This window comes from Panthera leo, chromosome D1 (assembly GCF_018350215.1).
Source record: "Panthera leo isolate Ple1 chromosome D1, P.leo_Ple1_pat1.1, whole genome shotgun sequence".
In the NCBI taxonomy this organism is placed as follows: Eukaryota; Metazoa; Chordata; class Mammalia; order Carnivora; family Felidae; genus Panthera; species Panthera leo.
The window spans coordinates 43,536,399-43,561,323 of NC_056688.1; the positions used below are offsets into that span (position 1 = coordinate 43,536,399).

A 24,925-nucleotide genomic window follows, 5' to 3' on the forward strand; every position below is an offset into this window, starting at 1 on the left:
TTTGTCTGCCTTCTCCACAGGCTGTACATTGATGGTCCATTTGGAAGTCCATTTGAGGAATCCTTGAACTACGAGGTTAGCCTCTGTGTGGCCGGAGGCATTGGAGTAACTCCATTTGCATCAATACTCAACACCCTGCTGTATGTCATTTTGATCCATTTTATTAGTTCAAATAGGGAACTATCAATATTTTAAACATCTCCCATTTAGTATGAGATAATTCCTCACAGAATTTGTCTACAGTAGTCCTCCCTCTTGCACACAGGGAATACATTCCAAGATCCCCTGTGTATGCCTGAAACTGCAGATGGTGCTAAACCCTACATATACTCTGCTTTTTTCTGTAAGCTTAACTTATCAATTATGCACAATAAGAGATAATAACAAATATTAAAATAGGAAAATTATAATATACTGTGATGAAAGTTTTGTGAGTGTGGTATCTCTCAAAATATTTTATCGTAATGTAGTCACCCTTCTTGTGATGAGGTGAGATCATAAAATGCCTAGGTGATGAGATGAAGTGAAGCGAATGATGTAAGCATTGTGTGCTGTTGACCTTCCGACAATATGTCAGGTGGAGCAGTGATTATCTGCTTCCCTGCCGCGGATGACCTTGAGGGTAACTGAAACCACAGAAAGTGAAACCACAGATAAGGAGGCACTACTTTACTTGTTGTTCATGGAACTCCATTTACTGATTGATGAGGGGAGTAATTCAGTGTTTCTCAATATGTGGTCTGTGGCTTTCAGCATGCTCTCTTGTAAAATATCACAATTTGGCATTCATCTGTCCTTTTTTAAAATTATTTTTTAAAGTTTATTTCTTCATTTCTGTGAGAGAGTGAGCGAACAGGGGAGGGTCAGAGAGAGAGGAAGAGAGAGACAGAATCCCAGACAGGTTCCGCACTGTCAGCATGTAGAGCGCGATGTGGGGCTCCATCTCACGAACCGTGAGATCATGACCTGAGCCCAGACCAAGAGTCAGAAGCTCAGCTGATGGAGCAACCCAGTCTCCCCGTTCCTGTGTCCTTTGAAAATTATTCCACCAACCTTCATTTCTCTACTTCCTCATAAATAGTAAGTGGTACTCTTCATCCATTCTGTCAACAAATACTTTGGAGCACCTACATGCCAAACCATCTTATAGGGACTGGTAATAAAGTCATGAATGAAACATAGTCCCTGCCCTTAAAAAGCTTCCATTCAGATGGAGCAGGTGAAAAATAAACCAGTGAGAAATTCATAATAACATTATTTCAGAAAATATTAGAACTATGATAAAAAGAAGAGAGGATAATGGGATAAAAAAAATAAAGGGTTGGGGTCATTGTAGAATTTTGGTTAGGAAAAGTTTTTCTCAGGAGTTAACAAATGAGCACATGATGCCTTGGCCTATTACTCAGCAAAGTTATAACAGACTGAAGAATAAAAATTTCAAATATGAGACTGCTTACCGAGTAAATACTTTTTCAGTTATTTTAGTTCTAAGATTATAAGCAAAAATTAATTGATTAATATTAATTTTCATGAAAAAATAAACATAATAGTAAAAAATTATTCTCAAATGTATTCCATTCACTTTTCAAGAAGGCACAATTTGCATTAAAACTCTTTTATGGTGTACTAAAACAAAGAATAATAAAGTTGAAATGATGTGTTTGAATGATATTCAATTTTAAATACTTGTTACAAATTTGGGACTTTTTGGAGGTTCTTAGAAAAATAACCATATTCCAAGCCAGGAATCATTTGCTTCTGAAAACATACTGCAAGTTATTTGGGCACTCCAAGTTAAGAAAAAGAGAAAATATTTTCTTAACCTCAAGTCGACTTCATAATTATAAATAGGAATCCAGACTTGGAATTATGAGTTACTGGAATGCATTACATAGTAGGTGGCTGTTACATCTCTTTCTTTAAGGATTATTGAGAAGGGGATAAACAACCAGCTTTCTGGAATGGTTTTGGCTCATTTTGCCTGGAGGCCAGGGCACGCCTGATGACCAGTGGAGCCCTGCTGAGTGATAGAATTCACAGAAAATAGAGAACTTTTTTCTGAGATGCAGGGTTCATATTATTCTGGTCCAGGAGTTTATTGCCTTCACACTGGAAATGGGTGATCTGCATATAATATTCACAAATAATAAACACTTTAATTCATGGAGTGTATCATTCCTCTGAGTGGGTATATTGCATTTTAAATTCGTTTAAGAGCTGTAGTAAGTCCTATGACAAATGATAAAATGTAAATGACTGGTTTTTCTGTGGGTTGCTTGCTTACTAATGAAAAGCAAATTTTCAGATACAGGGATTCTTAATTTTTTTTTCATCCTAATCCCTGCTGCGTTCTTTTAATTTTACAGGGATGACTGGGAACCGTACAAGCTCAGAAGACTATATTTTATTTGGGTGTGCAGAGACATCCAGTCCTTCCGTTGGTTTGCAGACTTACTCTGTGTGTTACATAACAAGGTAAAATTCGGTTGGTTATTTTTTTCATTAAAAATAGTATTTTTTTCAAATGACAAAAATAATAAATACTTATTATAGAATAAACCAGGAAATATGCAGATAAGTTGAAAGAACGAGAAAAAATTCTTAAGAGAACAGGAAAAGCATGTTAATAATTTAGTACACACATTTTCAGATGTTGCTATCTGAGAATATGTGTATATATCTATGGTATTTTTTAACATAGAAATGCTCATATTTGTGTTTTAATGTAGAATATTTTAACCTGGAAATGTAGGCTTATGGTCGGTGAGGTATGCATATGGGGTGAAGAGGGAAAGCACGTAGAGGGCCACATCAGCAGGTGGTTGCTACTACACTTTCCATCCTTCGTTCTGTTAGCTCTAATCTCTTATTTCCACCTTTAATATTCCAAATGGACCATCACCAAACTTTTGGCACACTAGGCAGAATGTCGAAAATCCCAAATTCTGAGTTTTATTTCTTAAATAAAAAGCAGGCCTCCTTCATCTATCCTACATGTAGCTTTTTATTTATCTATTGATATATATATATCTTAATTTTTGCAAATTATACAAGTAATACAAATATGCATTTTTGCTATAAATTTTTTCTTTTTAGTTGTAGAATAGTTGACATACGGTGTTTTATTAGTTTCAGATGTATAGCATAGTGATTTGACAATTACACATTACAAACTGCTTACCACAATACATGTAGTCATAATCTTTCACCATAAAAAGTTATTATAAATTATTGGCTAGCTCCCCTATGCTATAATTTTCATCTTTATAACTGGAAGTCTGTACCTCTCAATCCTTTTCACCTGTTTCATCTATACCACAACCCCCCTTTCCTTTGGCTACCCCCCAGTTTGTTCTCTGTATTTATGAGCCTATTTCTGTATGTTTGTTTTGTGTTTTAAAAATTTTTAATATTTATAGTTTTGAGAGAGAGAGTGTGAGTGGGGGAGGAGAAGAGAGAGAGAGGGAGACACAGAAACCAAAGCAGGCTCCAGGCTCTGAGCTGTCAGCACAGAACCTGATGCAGGACCTGAATTCATGAGTCGTGAGATCATGACCTGAGCCAAAGTTGGACACTTAACTGACTGAGCTACCTGGGTGCCTTATTTGTTTTGTTTTTTAGATTCTACATAGAAGTGAAATCATATGGTATTTGTCTTTCTCTGATTTCATTCACTTAGCATAATACCCTCTAGGTCAATCCATATTGTTGCAAATGACAAGATTTATTTCTCATTATATATATATCATATATATATATATGTTTCTCAATTATCTCTCTCTCTATTTATATACATATATATATATGATCATTCCATTCATGTATCGGAAAACATTTAAGTTGCTTCAAAAATTTGGCTATTGCAAATAATGCTGCAATAAACATAGGGGTGCATATGTCTTTTGAGATTAGTGTTTGAACTTTCTTTGGGTAAATTACCCAGTAGTGGAATTACTGGGTCATATGGTATTTCCATTTTTAATATTCTAAGGTACTTCTCTTATTGTTTTCCACAGTGGTTGCATTGCCACCAGCAGTACATGAGGGTTATTTTTCCTCCATGTCCTCATGAACACTTAGTATTTCTTTTTTAATACTAGCCATTTTGACAGATGTGTGGTGATATCTCATTGTGATTTTGATTTGCATTTTCACAATTATTAGTGATGTTGAGCATTTTTTTTCATGTGTCTCTTGGTAATCCATATGCTTTCTTTGGAAAAGTGTCAAATCATTCAGATAAACCAAATCCTTCCTTAATATTTTCCTCACCCAATCTGTGTAACCAGAGGTAACTCAAGAGTGTTGTATAAATTCTACCGTACTATTTGATTGTTCTATGAATTGCTTATTTTAAGCTTATCACTATGTCTTGAACATTTTTAATAATAGCACATAATAGAGTTACCTCATTCTTTTTACTGCTATAGAGTATTTTGCAATATAGATTACTTAGTACTTTATTTAACCGTCCCTTAATGATGGATCTTTTTTATAACAAAGAACACTGCAGTGAGTATCATACATGTCTTTGTATGCAGATTTTCATTTATTCAGTCTGTCATTCTGTTACTCATCAAATAATCACTCATTGCCTGCCATGAATCACAGACTGTTCTGGGACCTGGAACTACATTGGAGAGCAAAACAAAAACAAGTTTTTGAGCTCATCCTAAGTGGGGAAGATAGACAACAAACTACTAAATACATAGGATGCCTGATTCTGATTAGGACAAAGAAGAAAAAGAAAGTGGGATAAAGCAACAGAGTAAACCATAAAGGACACACTAATTATATATTGTGTAATTGGGAATTCAACTCCCAGAAAGGTATTTTAGCAGAGCCCTTAGTGAAATGAATGAGCAGACTAGGCAGAAATCTTGTGGAAAAGGGGATCTAACTCCACAGGCTAGGGCTCTGATGCAGTGGTATGCTTGGTAGTTTGGGAAGAAGATGAAAGAAATCTGTGTGGGCAAAGCAAAGTAAGAAAGGGGGAAAATAGTAAGAGAATCAATCAGAGAGAGACCTGGTGTGTATGCTGTTTTGGGGGAAAAGTGGATGACATAAAGTCTTTGGATTTTATGCAAAAAATAAATGGTTTCTGGAGATAGAAGAACTGAAAGCAAGGATTTGAACAGATATTTGTACACCGGTGTTCATAGCAGCATTATTCACAATAGCCACATAACCCAAACGCCTGCTGATGGATAAAGAAAATGTGGCATATACATAGAAGGGAATAATATTTCTTAAAAAAGAATGAAGTTCTGAGAAATGCAGTGTGGATGAACCTCGAAAATGTTATACTAAATGAATTAAATCAGACGTAAAAGGACAAATATAGTACAACTCTGTTTATATGAGGTACATAGATGTCTAGTTCGTAGACACAGAAAGTAGAACAGTGGTTGCCAGGGACTCAGGAAACATGAACAGAGGGTTATTGTTTGATGGGCATGGAGTTTCAGTTTAGAAAGATGACACGGTTCTGGAGGTGGAGGGTGGTGATGGCTGCACAGCAGTGTGGACGTATTTAATGTCACGAACTGTACACTTAAGGACAGTTATGTATATTTTACTACAATTGGAAAAAAAAAGTACAGATTCCTGGGACCTACCAGGGACCTGCTGAATCAGGAGGGGACAAACGGGAGGGATGAGAAGCCATTGAAAGGATTTGAGCAAGACTGATATAAATGTAGATCTTGGAAGTGTGTGTGAAAACATCAAGCTCTGGGATATTGCAGTTTCTGGAGGCACAGAAGATGAATTACAGCCAACAAAGGAGTCTGGTCAGACTGGCCAGTGAGTTAGCAGGAAAACCATGAGAGAGTTCTGTCTTTGAGGCTAAAGAGGAAAAACTTTTAAGAACAAAATCACCACTCTTCGATTTGTGAGTATTTTTTCCTGGGTTGATCCCCAAGACTGACTTCCTGAGTTGGAGGTTATGAGGAGGTTGTGAATGAATTTAAATTTTTAATATATACTGACAAAACACTCTCCAAAGAGAAATTTTCATTTCTACCAAAGAGTATGAGAGACATTTATTTTAAAACATTATATTACCAATCTTGTTAATCTCTACCAATCTCTTAAACAGCGAGATCTCATTCTATTTTCTCCTGAATGCTAATAAGATTGAACCTCTCTTCATATGATTATTAACCAGTTGTATTACTTATGGGATTTCCTAATTCTACCTTTGTTTTTCTAATTTTTTAATCTTTCTTGAACTGATATCTAAAACCTGTACTTTTTTTTAAAATAAGAGGCCATAAGTGGATCCAAGATGAGAAAAGGCACATTTGAATAATAGATGTTGTATAAGGCAAGTAGTAGGGAAGGAAAGGATTAAAGGAAAGACAAGAATGTTAAGTGGCTAGACCTTCAAAGGAGTTGAATCTTAAGATTTATGTTTTCATTTCAAGTTTTTTGATGGATGTGCTTTATCCTTAAGATTCTGTGGAGTAAATAATATACAAGCTTTAAACTAGTGTAAACAATACAGTGATGACTATCTTCTATACACACTTCTGCACCCAGGTTTTGATTTTTCACATCAGCGGGATGAACATTGGTCCTTCAGTTATGCTTCTAAGGATGATGTGTTTGCAACTGTGTTACCAAGTTCAGCGTGTGTGTGTGTGTGTGTGTGTGTGTGTGTGTGAGAGAGAGAGAGAGAGAGACAGAGAGACAGAGAGATCAACTGCAATACAGCATAGTGACTTTACATACAGTTTATGTGAGAGTAGGTGAAAATGTTTTTGAAAACCAATGAAAATATAGAGTCTTTCAATCTTGTTCCAACTGTGTTTCACATTATTCTAGAATGCCTAAGACAGAGTTACCTTAGTTGCCCTAGTGACTGTCTTGGTGTCAGACTATCTGCCGTGATGACAAATGTGGATCTTAAGTGGATCTTGCTTGGGCAGATTGTCCAACCTGGTGAATGAAGGAGACCACGGGGCCAGATGTCAGGTGATCTGGTACCAGCTCTGCTAATATCTAACCACATGACTTGCTCCAAGTCACTTCACCTCTGTGGGTCATATTGGCAAAATCAAAATGAGGGATCAAGGCTACATCAGGCATTCGGATTCTGTCATTTACAATGGAACAGTGGTTCTACCTCATATGAACTGCAAGTCCTTGAGTAAATCACTTAATCTCTATAAACCTGATTTATGCTTTCAATTTGTAAAGGAGGCTACCAGCACTTGAAACCTGATGTGAGACTTAGCTTTAATATATCTAAAGTATCTATCATTTTGAAGGCATTTAAGAAATGATTACCATGATTCCTCTTAGTGATCTGTAAAGTTCCTTCCAGGACTCACATCCTGTTATTTTTTATTTGTGAGAAAAATAAGGAAGGGTGATAGGCAGGAGAAGTAAAAATGAAGAACATAATATTTGTGCATGATCCTACAGTCCTAATCTATTTGCAAGATTGTGTTGATCCATATATTTATTTTTCCCTTATTTTTTTTCCCTTTTCCTTTTATTTGTAGAAAATTGTTCCCTTAGTAGATATTATTATCTTCAGTGAGGGGTAGGTTAAAGTGGAGACATTGACATCATTAAAAACATCATTCAAATTTCCATAGTTCTTACTAGGGGCTGTGGGTACCAAATACCAGTTATCGATGCAGGAGTCATTGGACTGATCTCAGAACAGCATCCTGGTAAACATTTAAGACAAGAATCAACAAAAGCCATGTGTTTTTTGAGGTGCTATTCATCACTGGCATCTAGAAACTTCTGTTTTTTTGGAACTAAAAGTCATAAATCCTGATTCAGTTCCAAAAGGGCCTAAAAATGAATTTAGCATTTGGCTGTAACTTGAGGAAGCTATTTGATGGTATATAATTAACGATTATATTTTAAGAGTATGATGGGAGCTGAGAATGATCATTTATCACTTTTAAAGTAAATATGTTTTTATTGGGGCTTTATAACTCAGAGTTTCCACCTGTCAGAAAATGTATAGTTTTACATCTGAAAAGAGATGATGACATTCAGCCCTACCATTGTCCTGATGAAAAAACCTGAGGCCTAGATGAGTGAGTAAATCCTTAGAAGTCTCAGGGCCAATATGGGAAGAGAGACAAGTCACCTGCCACGTGTTCCTCCCACGGTAAATGGGGCCAGAGGGGTGATGAAACCCTACTTAATCCCCCCACCATTTGCAATGTGCCTTTTTTTTTTTTTTTGCATTCCTAAAACTTCTACTTTGAGTCCCAATGTATCATTTTTTTATATTAAATTAAATTAAATTAAATACTTATTTTTAAATTTTTATTTAAATTCCAGTTAGTTATAACAGACACTGTAATATTAGTTTCAGGTGTACAATATAGTGATTCAGCACTTCCATACATCACCTGGTGCTCTTTGCAAGTTCACTCCTTAATCCCCATAACCTGTTTAACCTATCCCCACCCACCTCCTCTCTGATAACCATTCAGTATAGTTAAGAGTGTATTAAAAAAAAAAAAAAGTCTGTTTCTTGGTTTGCCCCCTCTCTTTTTTTCCCTATGCGTGTTTGTTTTATTTCTTAAATTACACATATGAGTGAAATCATATGGCATTTGTCCTTCTCTGACTTATTTCACTTAGCATTATACTCTCTGGCTCCACCCATGTCATTGCAAATGGCAAGTTTTCATTTGCTTTTATAGCTGAGTAATATTCCATTGTATATATACCACATCTTCTTTATCCATTCATCAGTCGGTGGACACTTGGGCTGTTTCCATAACTTGGCCATTGTAGATAATGTTGCTATAAACTTGGCCATTGTAGGTAATGTAGATAATGTATCATAGTATAATATAGAAATAATACTTTGAATCAGTGGATCCTCTTGCTGCAGTAAAGTCCAACAAAACATTACCATCTAAAGCAAACCCACTATGCTGATCTCTGTTCAAGAAATGGTTTGTCTTTTGAAGAAGTGCTGTTCCTATTGATGCCTTTCCTGGGATCCACACCTCAAACACTCCTCTCTGTTCTCCAAGGAGCCCACCAGGTGGAGGTGCTCCTCTCCTTCTCTTCCACTTTTGATGCCTTGTCCTTATCGGGGTGATGAAAGGAGGCCCTAAGAAGAAGAATACTTTTAAAAATAAAAAAAATATATTATAAAAATTATTTTTAAACTTGTATTTGTATAACATTTAAAAATATTTTAAAATTTTTGTTTAAATTCCAGTTTAAGTTATTTAAATTCCAATTAGCTAACATGCAGTGTAATATTAATTTCAAGTGCAAAAATATTTTTAAAATAACAGATTTCAGAAGTCAGGGTTCATTCAGAGGAAGGCGAATTATTAGTAGGTTCATTTTTGTCTTCTAGAAAAAGGCAGCATACAGAGACAAGAACAACCCTTTTACCCTCTTTGCTGAGTTTATTTTCCTGTAGGTGATATTTTTCTTATTTTATTTTTCAAGGCATTGAAATGTTTGAGATTTTTTTTGAGACTATTTTATTTTGGCAGGTATGTTTACAGCCTCATACATTTTTGTACAAGGAAAACTAGTGCTGACTAAGAGGAAGGCAAGAATAAGAACTCTGCCTTTTGTTTTTGTTGTTTTTTTTTTTTTTGTGATTCCTAGCATGCATATTTTATATCATTATTTGTGTTTTTTTTTTTTTTTTTAAAGAAAATCATGTTCTTTAGGAGTGAACTCTTGGTTCTAATTTAGGGACTCTTAAGGAATAAAATAAGAGATATAGGGAAAGGATTTAGGGGGATATCAGTGTAATATTTCACATGCTTGGTTTTGTATGTATAAAGATAACATAGGGATTCCTGGGTGGCTCAGTCAGTTGAGCATCCTACCTCTTGATTTCAGTTCAGGTCATGATCCCAGGGTAGTGGATTGAGTCCCATGTGTAGCTCCATGCTGAGTGTGGAGCCTGCTTGGGATTCTCTCTCTCTTCTGTCTCTCTTTCTCTCTGTCTCTCTGTCTCTCTGTCTCTCTCCCCCTGTGTCCCTCTCTCGCCCACTCACTCTCTTTATCTCTCTCTCTAAAAAAATTAAAAAGTGAAATAAGATGACAGGATTATGGTCTTGCACTGCTACCATCTACTATTCCCTTATCACTACTACTACTGCTTGCACTAATTGTGCCAATAGGAGCAGGTTTTTAATGTCAGAATCTGGCATGTATATGACATACATATATGTACCTATGTATATATACACATTTGCTAGTAAAGGTTGACTGTGATTAGACACCATACATCTTAAATTGTAGAATCACATATGTTAGAATAGGAGAAAGTCTGAGTACACAGAAGGAATTCTCATGTCTATTTACTTTTATGTCCTCTCAGTTTTGGCAAGAGAACAGACCTGACTATGTCAACATCCAGCTGTACCTCAGTCAAACAGATGGGATACAGGTATGTGGTTGGATGTTTTCATAAATTAAACAAGCCTCTTGATAATAGAAGATCTCCTCTAAGGGCCATGCTGGAAGAACATTTCTGCAGGTGGTTTGAATAGAAGTTTCCCAGAGGAAGGCCTCTTTTGGAATGTGTCCAGAAAACCCATGGCTTGTCCTTGAAGCTAACGGTATTAGGTCTTTCATCTGTCCTTCTCACAGGGAGCGGGAACAGACCTTTGAGTTCATCTCTCTCCTTTTCACTGTTATCTCAAACTCTTCACCTCCAGAAATCAGACCATGAGCGAACAGTCTCATGATTGTGTTCATCAAGGGGAGTTTTTATGTGGAGAGACAAGATAAGATCATATGTAGTTAAGCTTATTTCTCTTCAAGGGAAACTAAACAACATAGAAATAGCCATTACGCATCATGTACTTACTATACTAGGGACCCTGTGCTCAGCATCTCATATTCATTATCTTGTGTAATTGCAACAGATCCAAGAGGTAGATGATATTGCCATCCTCACATTATAGATGAGGAAACTGAGGTTTACAGATGGCATGGAAGTGCTGCACAGGTGTATAAATCTGGGCATGAATGCTTTTACAAGTTTTATTTTAGTATTTTCCATTATATATTTTCTATAATACTTTGAATACAAACTATGAATGCTTGTCAGTTACTTCAAAACTAACCTAACCCTATTTTTTCTAGTCAGATTTCTACCCCATTTGGTATGTAAAAAAATATTTCATTTTCCTATTCTCATGAAGCAAGTCAGTATCGTTATTCCTCATGGTATGGCTGTAATTAAGGTATGGAGCATAAATTGCATTGGTTCTCCGTTTGTCTGCCTGGGACTCAGACACTCTCCCCCTCTCTTCTCACTTCCCTCTGACCCTTCATTGCCGATCCAGATCTAATATTCTGTTAATTGCAAACACCAACCCGTTAGAAGTTATTTTGTTGATCGACTCAAGATGTGGAGCTCTTCTGTCTTAGGCTGTCTTGTCTAGGATCATTTCCCCAAATTTATGATGACAATTTGTAGTATTTTACTCCTACAATGAGCCAAATATGACAACTGTATTTGCAGTGCAAAAACACTTCAATAAAGTTTATGTGCTACACCCTTTTTGAGAGTAGGCAATTAAAATGCCTTCTTTAACATTGTGGTTGTTAAAAATGAAGCAACTAACTGAAGTCTAGGAAAATCAGCCATTTGTAATAATGGAATTCAAGAAGATAATGGATTTTAAAGGAAAAGAGGAAGGAAATGATGTTTCTAAATGACTATACTTAATAGCTTGCCATTTGATACTTATATTCTTTAAATCACAGCAATTTGGTAGGAAGCCACAGCACCAGTAGAAATGATGTTAGAGAAATAAGTTATTCGTCCAACTCTGTGTCATATAAAATATAGTGCTTTCTTTTTGGCAGAAGATAATTGGAGAAAAATACCAAGCACTGAATTCAAGACTTTTTATTGGACGTCCTCGGTGGAAACTTCTGTTTGATGAAATAGCAAAATGTAACAGAGGGTAAGTACTAATTCTCAGGAAATTTACCATGTGGCTAATGATCAAATTAAAATATTCTCAAGTCATAACATGTAGTTTTTAAAGATGAATTAGGTAATGGGTTTACAAATGGCAAAGTCACTTAAACACTCAATTATCACTCTCAAAGAAGGAAGCAAGTCAGGGACCACCTCACACATATCTGTAACATCAAATAATTAAAATTTGGCTTGGAAATAGTCTATAAAGAATTTATGAAGAAACTATCCTACGTACTTTCAAATTTGCATAGACCCATATTAAAATGGGTATTCATTCCAACATCATGTATCAGGTGATCACTGGAAAAACTTTTCAAAATCATGTTGGCAAACAAGGGAATTCTACCAGCATTTCTAACAATGAATGAATGCACTTAAGAATCAGGCATTTGCATTTTTTTTTATCAGAATGAATAAACTTTTAAAATCCTTAGTGGTAATATGGAGTCTCTAATACAGGATTATTTCCAAACATAATTTTTTTTCTTGGAAGCTATAATTCTATGAAGAATCTTAGTATTATGAAATACGTGTCTATGGTCTAAAGAGATTACCGTTTAAGGAAAGCATTCACTGTAAGGCACAGACTAGCCACAACCCCCCTTTTTTTGTAAACTTATTGTTCAAGGCAGTGGTCTATAAGAATTCTAAGGGTATTTTGAAAACAATATACCCACTCACACATTTTAAATTTGGTATTGAAATAGTTTCATCATAAGTTAAATAGTTGCAAAGGCTCTAATTTCTAACAATATTGCACATGCTGACATTTTAAAATTAATGTAACTCTTTTAAACCTGTCTACTGGAATTGAAATACCAGTTTTTTGATACCAACCTCATATATTTGTAAAGATACACAAAAAGCTTTCGCTAGCAATTGGAAATTTTACATTATTTTTTCTTTAAAAAAATTTTTTATTAATACTTATTTTTGAGAGAGAGAGAGAAACAGAGCATGAGTGGGGGAGGGGCAGAGAGAGAGAGAGAGAGGGAGACACGGAATCTAATGCAGGGTCCAGGCTCTGAGCTGTCAGCACAGAGTCCGACATGGTGCTCTGACTCACGAACCACGAGCTCATGACCTGAGCCAAAGTCAGACGCTTAACCAACTGAGCCACCCAGGCGCCCATACATTATTTTTTCTACTTGAACTTGTATTTCCATTGTATTTAACCTATAGAATTTATCAAAATTCAATATGTTTTTACATTTGAACTAATTGTATTTTTGTTACTTAAGTAAACATGCTTCTGTAATAAGAATATACATAAATTGAAGTTTTAATTTTTAAAATTTCCTTTGTTGCTCTCCTAGATTGATTTACTATTACAATTACTAGTATATAGTTAATCAATTCACAATTTAAAAAAATACATTTTTATAAATATAAAAAGGATATTTGTGAATGAATGAGACAGCTTATCAGATGAAGAGTTTTAAAAATGCTTCAGTTCATGAACTCCTAGATAAATACAATTTATTGAAAGAATCACTGATGTATCATGGCTCCTGGCTCCATCTTCAGAGATTTTGTTTTAGGAATTGTAATGGCTCCTGGAGCCTCAGGAACAAAATTTTAAAAAAATATATGGTTGACTCCTGACAAGCATCCTTTTATTAATTTTCTTGGTATAGTGATGAAAACCTTGCAATTTTGTTATTGTTGCTATTGTTTTTCCTCAAACCAAACTCTATTACAGGAAAGGATCATTTGTAAGAAATTAGATTGGGATTCTTGATTTCTTTGGTTCCTTCTTAAGAATTCTCATCAGTTAAACTGTTCATGATTTAGATTGATTTTGTATGTTTATTTGCTTGGTTGTTCATTTCCTTCAAACAGCAAAGCTGGTTTAAGAAGAACAAGTGTATACCATCTGCTGTTGACATTTTGTACAACACTTTCACTTTCTGTATTTGCTCTGGCCAAACACCTAAAAACGCATTATTTTTAAAGAATTTTTACATGGCATATTTAGGAAAAGAATGGATGAACATCTTAAGGTTCATTAACTAGAAAAAAGGTGATACTTAAAGAGAAGTCCTCATTTGAGATATAAAATTTTGGTTAACCTCATGTACATGAATTACTGAAAGAATATATAAAGTCACATACATACATACTTATACATGTACATGTATATGTATGCATATATATTTAAAATCTATATACTGAAAATATGAACCTTAAATTTTAATGCAAATTGAATGAATCTATTACATAGAATTCTTTAATGTAGTCTTTTTCAGATACACTCATATATTGTTCATGGATGATTTCCATGTAATTCTACCTCCCAGTATTCTACAGTATGGATATATAGGTTACCTCCAGTTCTCTACCATTACTAACAGTGCTATAGTAATTATCTTTGCACATACTTTCTCAGGCTCTTTGGGAGTTGCAGTTCAAGGTTAGAATCCTTGAAATGGAATTGCTGGCTCAAAGAGTATACACATTTAAATACTGTCCTATCAAAACCAAAAGGCTGAATCAGTTTATGCTCAATTTACTTTGCACACATGTATGAGGTGGTTCCTTCCTTGTGTGGCTTTTTTAAATTCAGGAAATGAATTATGTAATGGTATTACATGATCAAGGAAAGTGAAGGAGCTTTTGAAGTCACCCTATTTTCATCATTATTTGACAAAAGGAGGAACTAGGGCCCAAAAGGTAATGATTTATCTCAAGCCATGGTTAATGAGTCAGAATTTATACATGAACCCTATCTTCTGACTGTAAAGTTCAATGTGCTTCATTTACAGCAAAACATTGTCCCAAATAGAAAGAATAGCAATTTTATTTTACCATGTCCCTCTTAGGGACAGTGAGATGTTGCAAGTGAGATGTGTCCATTATGTGTATTACAGCAGAATATTAACTATAATACACTAAAAGTCAACAACTAATTTTTCAAAAGTATAAAAAGATTCTAGATATTACTTCGTAAGCCATTCAGTATTAAAAGCATGTCAGGAAATTTTTTGTTATGCCTAACCAAAGTCCAGTTTCCTCTTACTTGTAATAAAAATGCATATCATATCATAAATTAGTCAAATTTATGCATTATACAAAAGGAGAAATAAAGGATTAACTTTATGTGGCCTTTGGAGTAGAGAACTAATACTCTGGGATTGAGTAAAATGTTTGAGACCGTATCTGTATATCTTCCTCCTGGTGTTTTAAAAAATACAAATCTCTGTATCCATTCTAGCAATTTTGGGTAGTCTTTCAGGTTTTCTACATAGAGTATCATGTCGTCTGCAAATGGGAAAGTTTGACTTCTTCTTTGTTCATTTGGATGCCTTTTATTTATATTTGTTGTCTGATTGCTGAGGCTAGGATCTCTAGTCCCAGTAGTATACTGAATAGCAATGGTGAGAGTGGACATCCCTGTCTTGTTCCTGACCTTAGAGGAAAAGCTCTCAGCTTTTCCCCATTGAGGATGATACTAGCTGTGGGTCTTTTGTATATTTATGATGTTGAGGTGTGTTCCCTTTATCCCTACTTTGTTGAGGGTTTTTATCAAGAAGAGATGCTGTATTTTTTAAATATACCTGGGTCTGATCTCTCACATTCGATTTTATGTCCCTGGGTCAAGTCACTCAAACCTTCTGAATCTATATTCACAAGGAGTGAATAAACTGTCATTATTATGAGATCCCACACTTGCAAATCTGCACGGAAAAACAAAGATTGGTATAATATGCACAAATATACAATATGTACAAATATGTTGAACATTAATTATGGAACTAGTTCCCAACATCTGGCCCCAAACAACATTCTCTGCTTAACATCTATTTCTACCCATCTCAGCAAAGTTTTTGTAGATAAATCTCCAGATGGTTGTTGGACTGCAGAAACCAAATACAAATAGTGCAAATGGATTGCAGAGATTAAGTGTAGATCTTGAAAAAGTTACAGGATCTCATTGTTAGTGAAACTCACACTGGGGAACTCCTCAAATTACACAAAGATCTACTAGAGTTAACCTAGTTAACAACTGAAATACAAAAATGTAAAAAATATGATATATGGGTGCCTTAAAAATGATGATTTTAGGGGCACTGGGATGGCTTAGAGGGTTAAGCATCCAACTCTTGAGTTCAGCTCAGATCATGATCTCACAGTTGTGAGATAGAGCCCTGCATGGGGTTCTGCACTAGGCATGGAGCCTGCTTGGGACTCCCTCTCTCTCTCTCTCTCTCTCTCTCACTCTCTGCCTCTCTCTCTCTCCTTCTCTCCCCCTCCCTCCCAACCCCCCCCCCCCACTCATGCTCTCTCCCTCTCAAAAAAAAAAATAATTTAAGAGAAGCCATCAGGAAATCTGTAAAAATTGAAAAATGAACTTTATAATTGCCCTGTGAAGAAAGTAATGTTATCTTACTGTAACGCAGCATGACAGAGAATGTACACAAACAAACAGTGACTCACTGCCTACTCATTTTCATGAAAGCCACACTAGGTTTTTTGTTTGTTTTTGTTTTTTGGTGGTGTAAATTGAATTGTTCAATTTTATTCAATCTAAGTAACCTAGTGTGTTACTAGGTTTCAGATCTAGTGTGTCTAGATCTGGTTTTAATAATAATCTAAATTTTATTATGTATAAGGCAATTTATTTTCATGTTTCTTTTTAATTTTCTTCTCACTTGGGGTTTACTTAGGTTTTCTTTTGCTAGTTTCTTAAAGTAGAACCTTATATCATTGATTTCAGACCCTTTTTATTTTCTAATAAAAGTGTTCAATACTATAAATTTCCTTCCCTCTCCACACTTCAGCTACATCACACAAATGTGGATATGTTTTGTTTGTGTTTTTATACACTTCAAAATATTTTTAAGTTTTCTATGTGATTTCTTCTTTGACCCATTGGTTATTTTAGAAGTATGTTGTTTAATTTCCAAACATGTGGGGATTTTACATATATCTTTTTGGTTTTGATTCCTAGTTCAATTGGGTTCTGTTGAGAAAATATACTCTTTGTGATTTCTATCCTTTAAAATGTATTGAGACGTGTTTTATTGCCCAAAATATGGTCTGTGTTGATGAACATTCCGCATGCACTTGAAAAGAATTTATATTCCATTGTCTGGGGATAGAGCTCACTGTAAATATTAGTTACAATTGGTTGTTAATGGTATTTAGGTCTTCAGTACGCTTACTGATTTTCTATTTTTTCTATCAGTTACAGAGAGGAGTGTTGAAATCATCAACTGTAACTCTAACTTTATTTGTCTTTATAGTCCTATTAGTTTTTGTTTCATGTATATCAGACTTTTTTAGTTGGAGGTTTTAATTGTAGTGTTTAAACTATTTCATTACATATTATTATTATTATTATTATTATTATTATATGTATAATATTATATGTATTCATTACAAAATATATTACACTTTATTATTTCATGGAATAAAAAATATTGTTTGATTTTTTCCAGCTTTCTTGAGATATCATTAACATATAATATTATATAAATTGAATATGTACCATGTAATATTTGATATATATAATGATTTGATATATGTATATATATTGCAAAATGACTACCATAAGAAGGTTAGTTAGTCAACACAGCCAGCCATCACCTCATGTAATTACAATTTGTGTGTGTGTGTAAAGAAAACTTTAACAATCTACTCTCTTAGCACCTTTCAAATATACAACACCGTATTGTTAACTATAGTCACCATGCTGTACATTACATTCCCAGAACTTATTCTTACAATTGGAAGTTTATAATTCTCTGTCAGCCTTCACCCATTCCCTACCTCTTTTGCCTGGCCCTGACAACCACCAATATGTTCTCTGTTTCTACACAGTATTTGTCTTTCTTTGTCTGATTTATATCACTTAGTACAATACCCTCCAGTTGCAATCATGTTGTTGCAAATGGCAGGATTTCGTTCTTTTTTATGGCTGAATAATATTGTTCTGTGTGTATGTGTGTATGTATGTGTGATATTAATAGTTAATATATAAATTATATGTATATCACATGATTTCTTTATTCATTTATCCATTGATGAACACTGAGGTTGTTTCCATGTCTTGACTATTTTAATAAAGCTGCAATGAACATGGAGGGGCAGGTATCTTTCTGAGATAATAATTTTATTTCCTTCAGATGTATACATAGAAGACGAATTGCTGGATCATATAGTACTTCTATTTACAATTTTTTTTTTTACATTTTGTTTTTATTTTTGAGAGACAGAGAGAGACAGAGTACAAGCAGGGGAGGGGCAGAGAGAGAGGGAGACACAGAACCTGAAGCAGGCCCCAGGCTCTGAGCTGTCAGCACAGAGCCCAATGCAGGGCTCGAACTCATGAACCGGGAGATCATGACCTGAGCCGAAGTCAGACACTTAACCAACTGAGCCACCCAGGAGCCCTAGTCTGTTTAAAACTTTTTGAGAAACCTCCATACTGTTATCCATAGTGGCTGTACCAATTTACATTCCCAACAGTAGTGTACAAGAGTTTCCCTTTCTCCATATCCTTGCCAACATTTGTCTCTTTATCTTTTTTGATGATAGCCTTTCTAACAAGTGTGAGGTGATATCCTAGTGTGGTTTTGATTTGCATTTCCTTGATAATTAGTGATGCTGAGCACTTTGTCATGTGCCGTTTGGCTATTTGAACATCTTTTTCAGAAAACGTCTATTCAGGTTCTTTGCCTATTTTTACTTCAATTATTATTCTATTATTTCTTTTTTTTGCTATTGTGTTGTATGTATTTCTTACATATTTTGGATATTAACCCTTTATTCGATATGTATTTTTACAAATATTTTCTCCCATCCCATATGCTATCTTTTCATTTTGTTGAGCATTTCTTGTGTTGTGTAGAAGCTTTTTAATTCGGTGTAATACCACATATTTATTTTTGCATTTATTGCTTGTACTGCTGGTGTCCTATCCATGAAATCAATGCCAAGACTATTATCAAGGAGCTTTTCCCCTGTTTTCTTCTAGGAATTTGATGATTTCAGATCTTACCTCTAAGTCTTTAATTCTCTCCGACTTAATTTTTGTGAGTGGTGTAAGATAGGGGTCTGGTTTCATTCTTTTGCATGTAAATATCTAGCAGTTTACTGTTGTTTTCTATTTATCACATTTGTTCTTTTTCTTTCTTCATCTACTTTCTTTTGGATTGAGTACATTTATGATTCCATTTGTTACTCCTATATTGGCATATTAGCCATACTTCTCTGTTTGCTTTTAGTGTTTTATTTGAGGTATTGGTTCCCAAACTTCATTCCTTGGACCAACATCTCCTGGAACTTGTTAGATTCTTGAACCCTTTCCAAAGTCTCCTGTATCAGAAGCTCTAGGGGTGGTCCATGGACCAGGTGGTTTGTGGTCTGGGAAGTCCCTCAGGTACTTTTGATGAGGCTGAAATCAGAGAAACTTTCTAGGTTTAGAGTGTATATCGTTAGCTTCACAGTGCACCCTGAATAATATTATACTGCTTTATGTACTACCATTCCCCCTGCATCTTTTTGGCTGTTGTTTCTTTCTTTCTTTCTTTCTTTCTTTCTTTCTTTCTTTCTTTCTTTCTTTCTTTTTTCTTTCTTTTTCTTTCTTTCTTTTCTTTCTTTGGAGAAAGAAAGAGAGCATGAGCAGGGAGGGGTGAGGAGAGAGATAGAGGGAGAGAAAGAATCTTTTTTTTTATTTTATTTAATTAATTTTTAAAAAATACTTATTTATTTTTGAGAGAGAGAGCATGAGTTAGGGGAGGGGCAGAGAGAGAAGGGGACAGAGGATCTGAAGTGGGCTCTGCACTGACAGCCCAACGCAGGGCTCAAACTCATAAACCGTGAGATCATGACCTGAGCCAAAGTTGGACGCTTAACAACTGAGTCACCCAGGTGCCCTGAGAGAGAAAGAATTTTAAGCAGGCTCCACTCTCAGTGCAGAGTCTAATGCACTGAGATCTAAGGACCCTGAGATCATGACCTGAGCCAAAATCAAGAGTCAGATGCTCAACCAACTGAGCTACCCAGGTGCCCCACTTTGGTTATTGTTCTTATTCATCTTTCTTCTTCATATACTGTAAACTCCATAATGTATAGTTATTACTTTTGTTTTAACTATCAATTATATTTTAAAGAGATTAAAAATTAAGTAAAATACACATTGTGTTTATTCGCCAATTTGCCATCTTGGTGCTCTTCATTCCTCTAGGTAGATTCAAATTTCCCTCTGATATCACTCTCCGTCCTAAAGAATTTCCTTTAATATACTTTATAGTGCTGGTTTGCTGGTGCTGATTTCTCTCACCTTTTGTTTAAGAAGTTTGTATTCCTTCCTCAGTTTTGAAAATTATTTTTGTTTAGAATTTGATATAGTACAGTTGACATTTTCTCTTGTCTTTCAGCACTTTGAAGAGGTCACTTCATTGCCTTCTGACATGCATAGTTTTTGACAAGAACTCCATCTTTCATCTGCTGTTTATTATTTGTAAAGTGTCCTTTTACCCCTCTGGCTGTTTTTGTTTTTCTCTTTGAAAACTGTCATTTTCGCTTTTACTTTAAATTGACTTACCGTGGTTTTCTTTGTGTATGTTCTCTTTGGGGTTCATTAGATCCTTGGATCTATGTATTTGTTTTCTTCAAATTTGGAAAAAGGGCCACTATTTCTTAAGTGTTTTTTTTTCTCTTTCCCTCTGCCTTGTCTCATGTTGGGGCTACAATTCCATCCATGTTAGACTAGTTGATATTGTACCACAGGTTACTGAGCCTCTATTCATTTTTTTTTTTCTCCCAATTTTTGTTCTTGGTGTAGTCCATTGGGATAGATTGTAGTGCTAGGTCTTTAAGTTTAATTATCTTTTCTTCTGCAGTGCCTATTTTTCTGTTAACCCATCAGTATATTTATCATTTTAAATATTGCATTTAATCACTAGAATTTCCATTTAGGCCTTTAAAAAATCTTCTGTTTCTCTTCCCATCATGTTGATGTTTACCTTTGAATATAATGAAGGGTGTTTCTCATCACTGTTTCAATGATGTCTGATAGATAATTGCATCAAATTTGTTGTTCTGGGCCTGTTGTATTGACTGATCTTTCTCCTGTATTAGTTTGATAGGGCTTGCTTCCATAACAAAATCCCTCAGACTTGAGTGGATTAAACAACAGAAATTTATTTTCTCAAGTTTCTCGAGGCAGAGCATCTAAGATCAAGATGGTGGCAGGGTTGATTTCCTCTGAGACCTCCCTCCTCTGCTTACAGGTGACTACCCTCTTATTGTCTCTTCATGTGGTCTTTTGCTTTGTGCATGTGTCTCCTCTCATGTCTCTTCATGTATACACATTTTCTCTTCTTATAAACATTCCGAAGACTGGAATAGGATACACTCTGACAGCTTTATTTTAACTTAATAACATCTTTAAATGTTTTATCTCCAAATACCGCTATATTCTGAGGTATTGGGGGTTTGGTTTTTCAACATACGAATTTTGAAGGGACATAATTCAGCCCATAACACTCCTAGTTAAGGTTCATAATTTCTTGCTCTATAAAGCTCTTACTAATTTTCTATTGGATACTGTACATTTTGAAGTTTAGATGTTAAATGCCATGGGGTGCCTGGGTGCCTCAGTCGGTTAAGCATCCAGCTCTTGATTTCGGCTGAGGTCATGATCTCACAGTCGTGAGATCAAGCCCTGCGTCAGGCTCTGGGCTGACAGCACAGAACCTGCTTGGGATTCTCTCTCTCCCTCTCTCTGTGCCGCTCCCCCCGCCACTGTCTCTCAAAATAAATAAATAAACATTAGATGTTAAGTGCCAAATTTTGATCTTTCTTTTCAATATTGTTGGACTTGTTTCAGGCATGCAGTCTTGTGACATGGATTCAGTCTGATCTTCCTAAGTCTTGCTTTTAAGCTTTGTTAGTATAGATCCAGGGCACCTTCCATCTATGGCAAAGTTTTCCAACATCCACCCTTCCTCTTGCCTCAAGCAAGGTGATAACTTTCTAGAATACTATCCATTGCCCACATATGAAATACAGATCTTTTCATTCTGGTTTGTGGGAATATGAATTATTTACAACCTTGTGTAAACTCGGAATGGTTTTGTCTTACTGCTTTCTGCTACTTCCTTACGCAGATTCATGTAGTTTCCTCTCACACCTGAGCAAATCAGTATTCAGCCAAAGACTTGAGGGTTCACCTCTACAGATCCCCAAAGCTTCCTTCTGTGGATCACTCTTTCTTTCTTTTTTTTTTTTTTTTTTTTAGTGTTTATTTTTGAGAAAGAGTGCATGCAAACTGGAGAGGGACAGAGAGAGAGGGAAACAGAGGATATGATGCAGGCTCTGTGCTGTCAGCACAGAGCCCAACATGGAGCTCGAACCCACAAACCATGAGATCATGACCTGAGCCAAAGTTGGGCACTCAACTGACTGAGTCACCCAGGTGCCCCAATCTCTCTTCCTTTCCACATTCTTCACAGATTCTAGCTGTTTTGTCCCCCGTGAATTCCATTCTTTGTCTCTTCAGCTCCGAGCCCCAATCTCAGCATGAATTTCTCTGTTTTGCAGCCTGTAGATTGCCTCCAGGCAATAAGCAGAGACAATTGCTGGACTCATCTTGGTTTCTTGTTTTTTGTTTTTTTTCTCTTTTTCTAGTGAATCGCTGTTCTGTTTTACCCACTGTCAAGTATCTGAAAATATGTTACTTCATATATTGGGGTTTTTCCCCTAGTTTTTCAATGCATGAGGGTAAATCTAGTCTCCACTACTCCATCATGGCTGCAAGTGCAAGTTCTATTTTTGTAGTTCTTTGTTTCATTTTTCAAGGTGAAATGTTTTAGTAAAACCATTGTTTAAGTATTTATTATAAAATCTTGATACCCGTTTAAGTGGATTTACCAGGTTTTTTTTTTTTTCCAGCACCAATTATTCTCAGCCAAGCTAATGAGGACACACTATATTTGCCTAAGATATGATATGAATTATTAGTGATTTTGATATCCCAGGAAGAATTCAATGCAAATAATAAATTTTGGAAGAAGATCAATGTGAAATACTAGTTATTTCCTGGGATTTATTTAGTCTATTTGTTAGGGATATGTATAATTTATCTACTAAAATTTTATGTTAGCAAATAATAAAATCTGTTTGGCATTTATTACAGTTCTTAGAGTGTATAAATAAAAATGAATTGTATACAGATTAATATGCTTTTGTTTCAACTTGGATATAAATTAGTTACTTAAAATTATCCTTTCAAATTGGTAGTAGCTTTTCTTTGTCTTAACCATCACTGCCTGTGCAAATTCATGGGCTCTTTAGAGAAATGCATATAAAGCATCTAGTAAGAGAAGACTGACATGATCCAATGTGGACGGACATCTATCACTTGCTGTTCTTGATTTTGTTTCTGCATGTAACGGAAAGGCTAAAGGCAGACTTCTCACTTTCTGTCTGATAATAAGCAAATATGTGCTCGTAGTTGCATTCTTTGAACTATCCTGATTTCTAGTGGGAATAGCATGAAGTAAATAATGTATCTTCATGGTGATCACTTACATTTGGAAATAATTGAGAAATTAATTAACTCAGTATGCAAAGCAGCAATAAATGAATTTTGTTAATACCTTAAACATGTTTGTAGCACATACTTCTTGTTATGTTCTGCCTAATTTTTCACCTGATTTTCCATTTTCTCCTCTGTCTTACCAGGAAAACAGTTGGTGTTTTCTGCTGTGGACCCAGTTCAATTTCTAAGACCCTTCATAAACTGAGTAACCGAAACAATTCATATGGGACAAGATTTGAATACAATAAAGAATCTTTCAGCTGAAAACCTTTGAGATGAACCAGGACTCTGAACAAGGAATGAGTGCAATTTCTAAGACTGAAACTCAGCTGAATCAACCAGCTGTGTCATACCAAAGAGTAGCAAGGTTTTCTTATTTATGATTATTTAAAATGGAAATACAGAGAATGTGGCAAGATGACAGGTCACATTACATGTTTAATCTGGAAACCAAAGAGGCCCTGAAGAATAGTTGATGTGATGATTCACTTTTCAATGCTCAGATTAAAAGAAAACTATTAGATGCACACTGTTGATTTTTATGGCAGATTCAAGAACTCCCTAGTGAGGAGCTGTGCTTGCTCACTGTGACGCTGATAGCCTTGGTCCTCTTTAAATTGTTTTTGGTTGAACAAATGCAACATTGAACAAAATTAAAAATTCATTGAAACTCAGATTACATTTTCTACGTGAGTATAAACAAGAGTAGCTTTGATTTTGAAAAGCTTCAGGCAAATATATTAGATGTTTGAAGATATAGCACAGGACTCTATTAATACGGGTACTTTGTATCTAATCTTCCTCACTACTGATGCTAATACCTCTGTTTGATGTCTGTAGACTTTATGCTAAATGAACTTTTATAAATGTTGATATAGTATCTATTTTTACATTTTTCTTTCTTCTTTTTTCCTGTCTATAAGGAAATCTTCCCTCCTTTGCATGCATTAGAGACAGTGATTTAATAGGCCCTTTCCATCCACAATTTACTTAATCTATTACTGTTGCATAGTAATGAGGAAACTATCATTACTCTAAATTATAAAGAAATATATAGACTTTCCTTTTTCAGCATTTTGGCCTCTATTATTTTTATTTACTTCCCCCTCACCCCCGGCCCCAGAATAGATTGTCTTATTTTTAGCCTGTTAAGGTACTTTAATTTGCACTTTGAGACCAAAGAGCATTGTGTCTCTAAGTGGTCACCAAGATAGAAGACATCTCTCTTTTGCCACACATTGGTTTATACTGGAGACAATGAAAGTACAGTGCCATTCCTGAACAAAAGAACATGTACTTTACTTTCTACACAAGAAGAAATACTTCATTAGTATTTAGGTTCAGAATCAAGAATATTATTTGTTGCACCATCTGGTATTCTGAGTCTTGATAGAATCTAATTATTGAATTTCAAT

The 24,925-nt window shown here is 35.2% G+C and overlaps 1 protein-coding gene across 1 annotated transcript in view; it reads left to right on the top strand.

The window, feature by feature from the left end:
• NOX4 (NADPH oxidase 4) overlaps positions 1–24,184 on the top strand; it is a 165,309-nt gene extending 141,125 nt beyond the window's left edge. The window contains exons 14-18 of the mRNA XM_042905676.1: positions 21–140; positions 2,367–2,475; positions 10,340–10,408; positions 11,839–11,939; positions 23,654–24,184. Coding sequence (XP_042761610.1) covers positions 21–140; positions 2,367–2,475; positions 10,340–10,408; positions 11,839–11,939; positions 23,654–23,774 — 520 coding nt within the window. The 3' untranslated portion in view covers positions 23,775–24,184. The remainder of the gene's footprint in view (positions 1–20; positions 141–2,366; positions 2,476–10,339; positions 10,409–11,838; positions 11,940–23,653) is intronic.
• Positions 24,185–24,925: the final 741 nt, after the last annotated feature.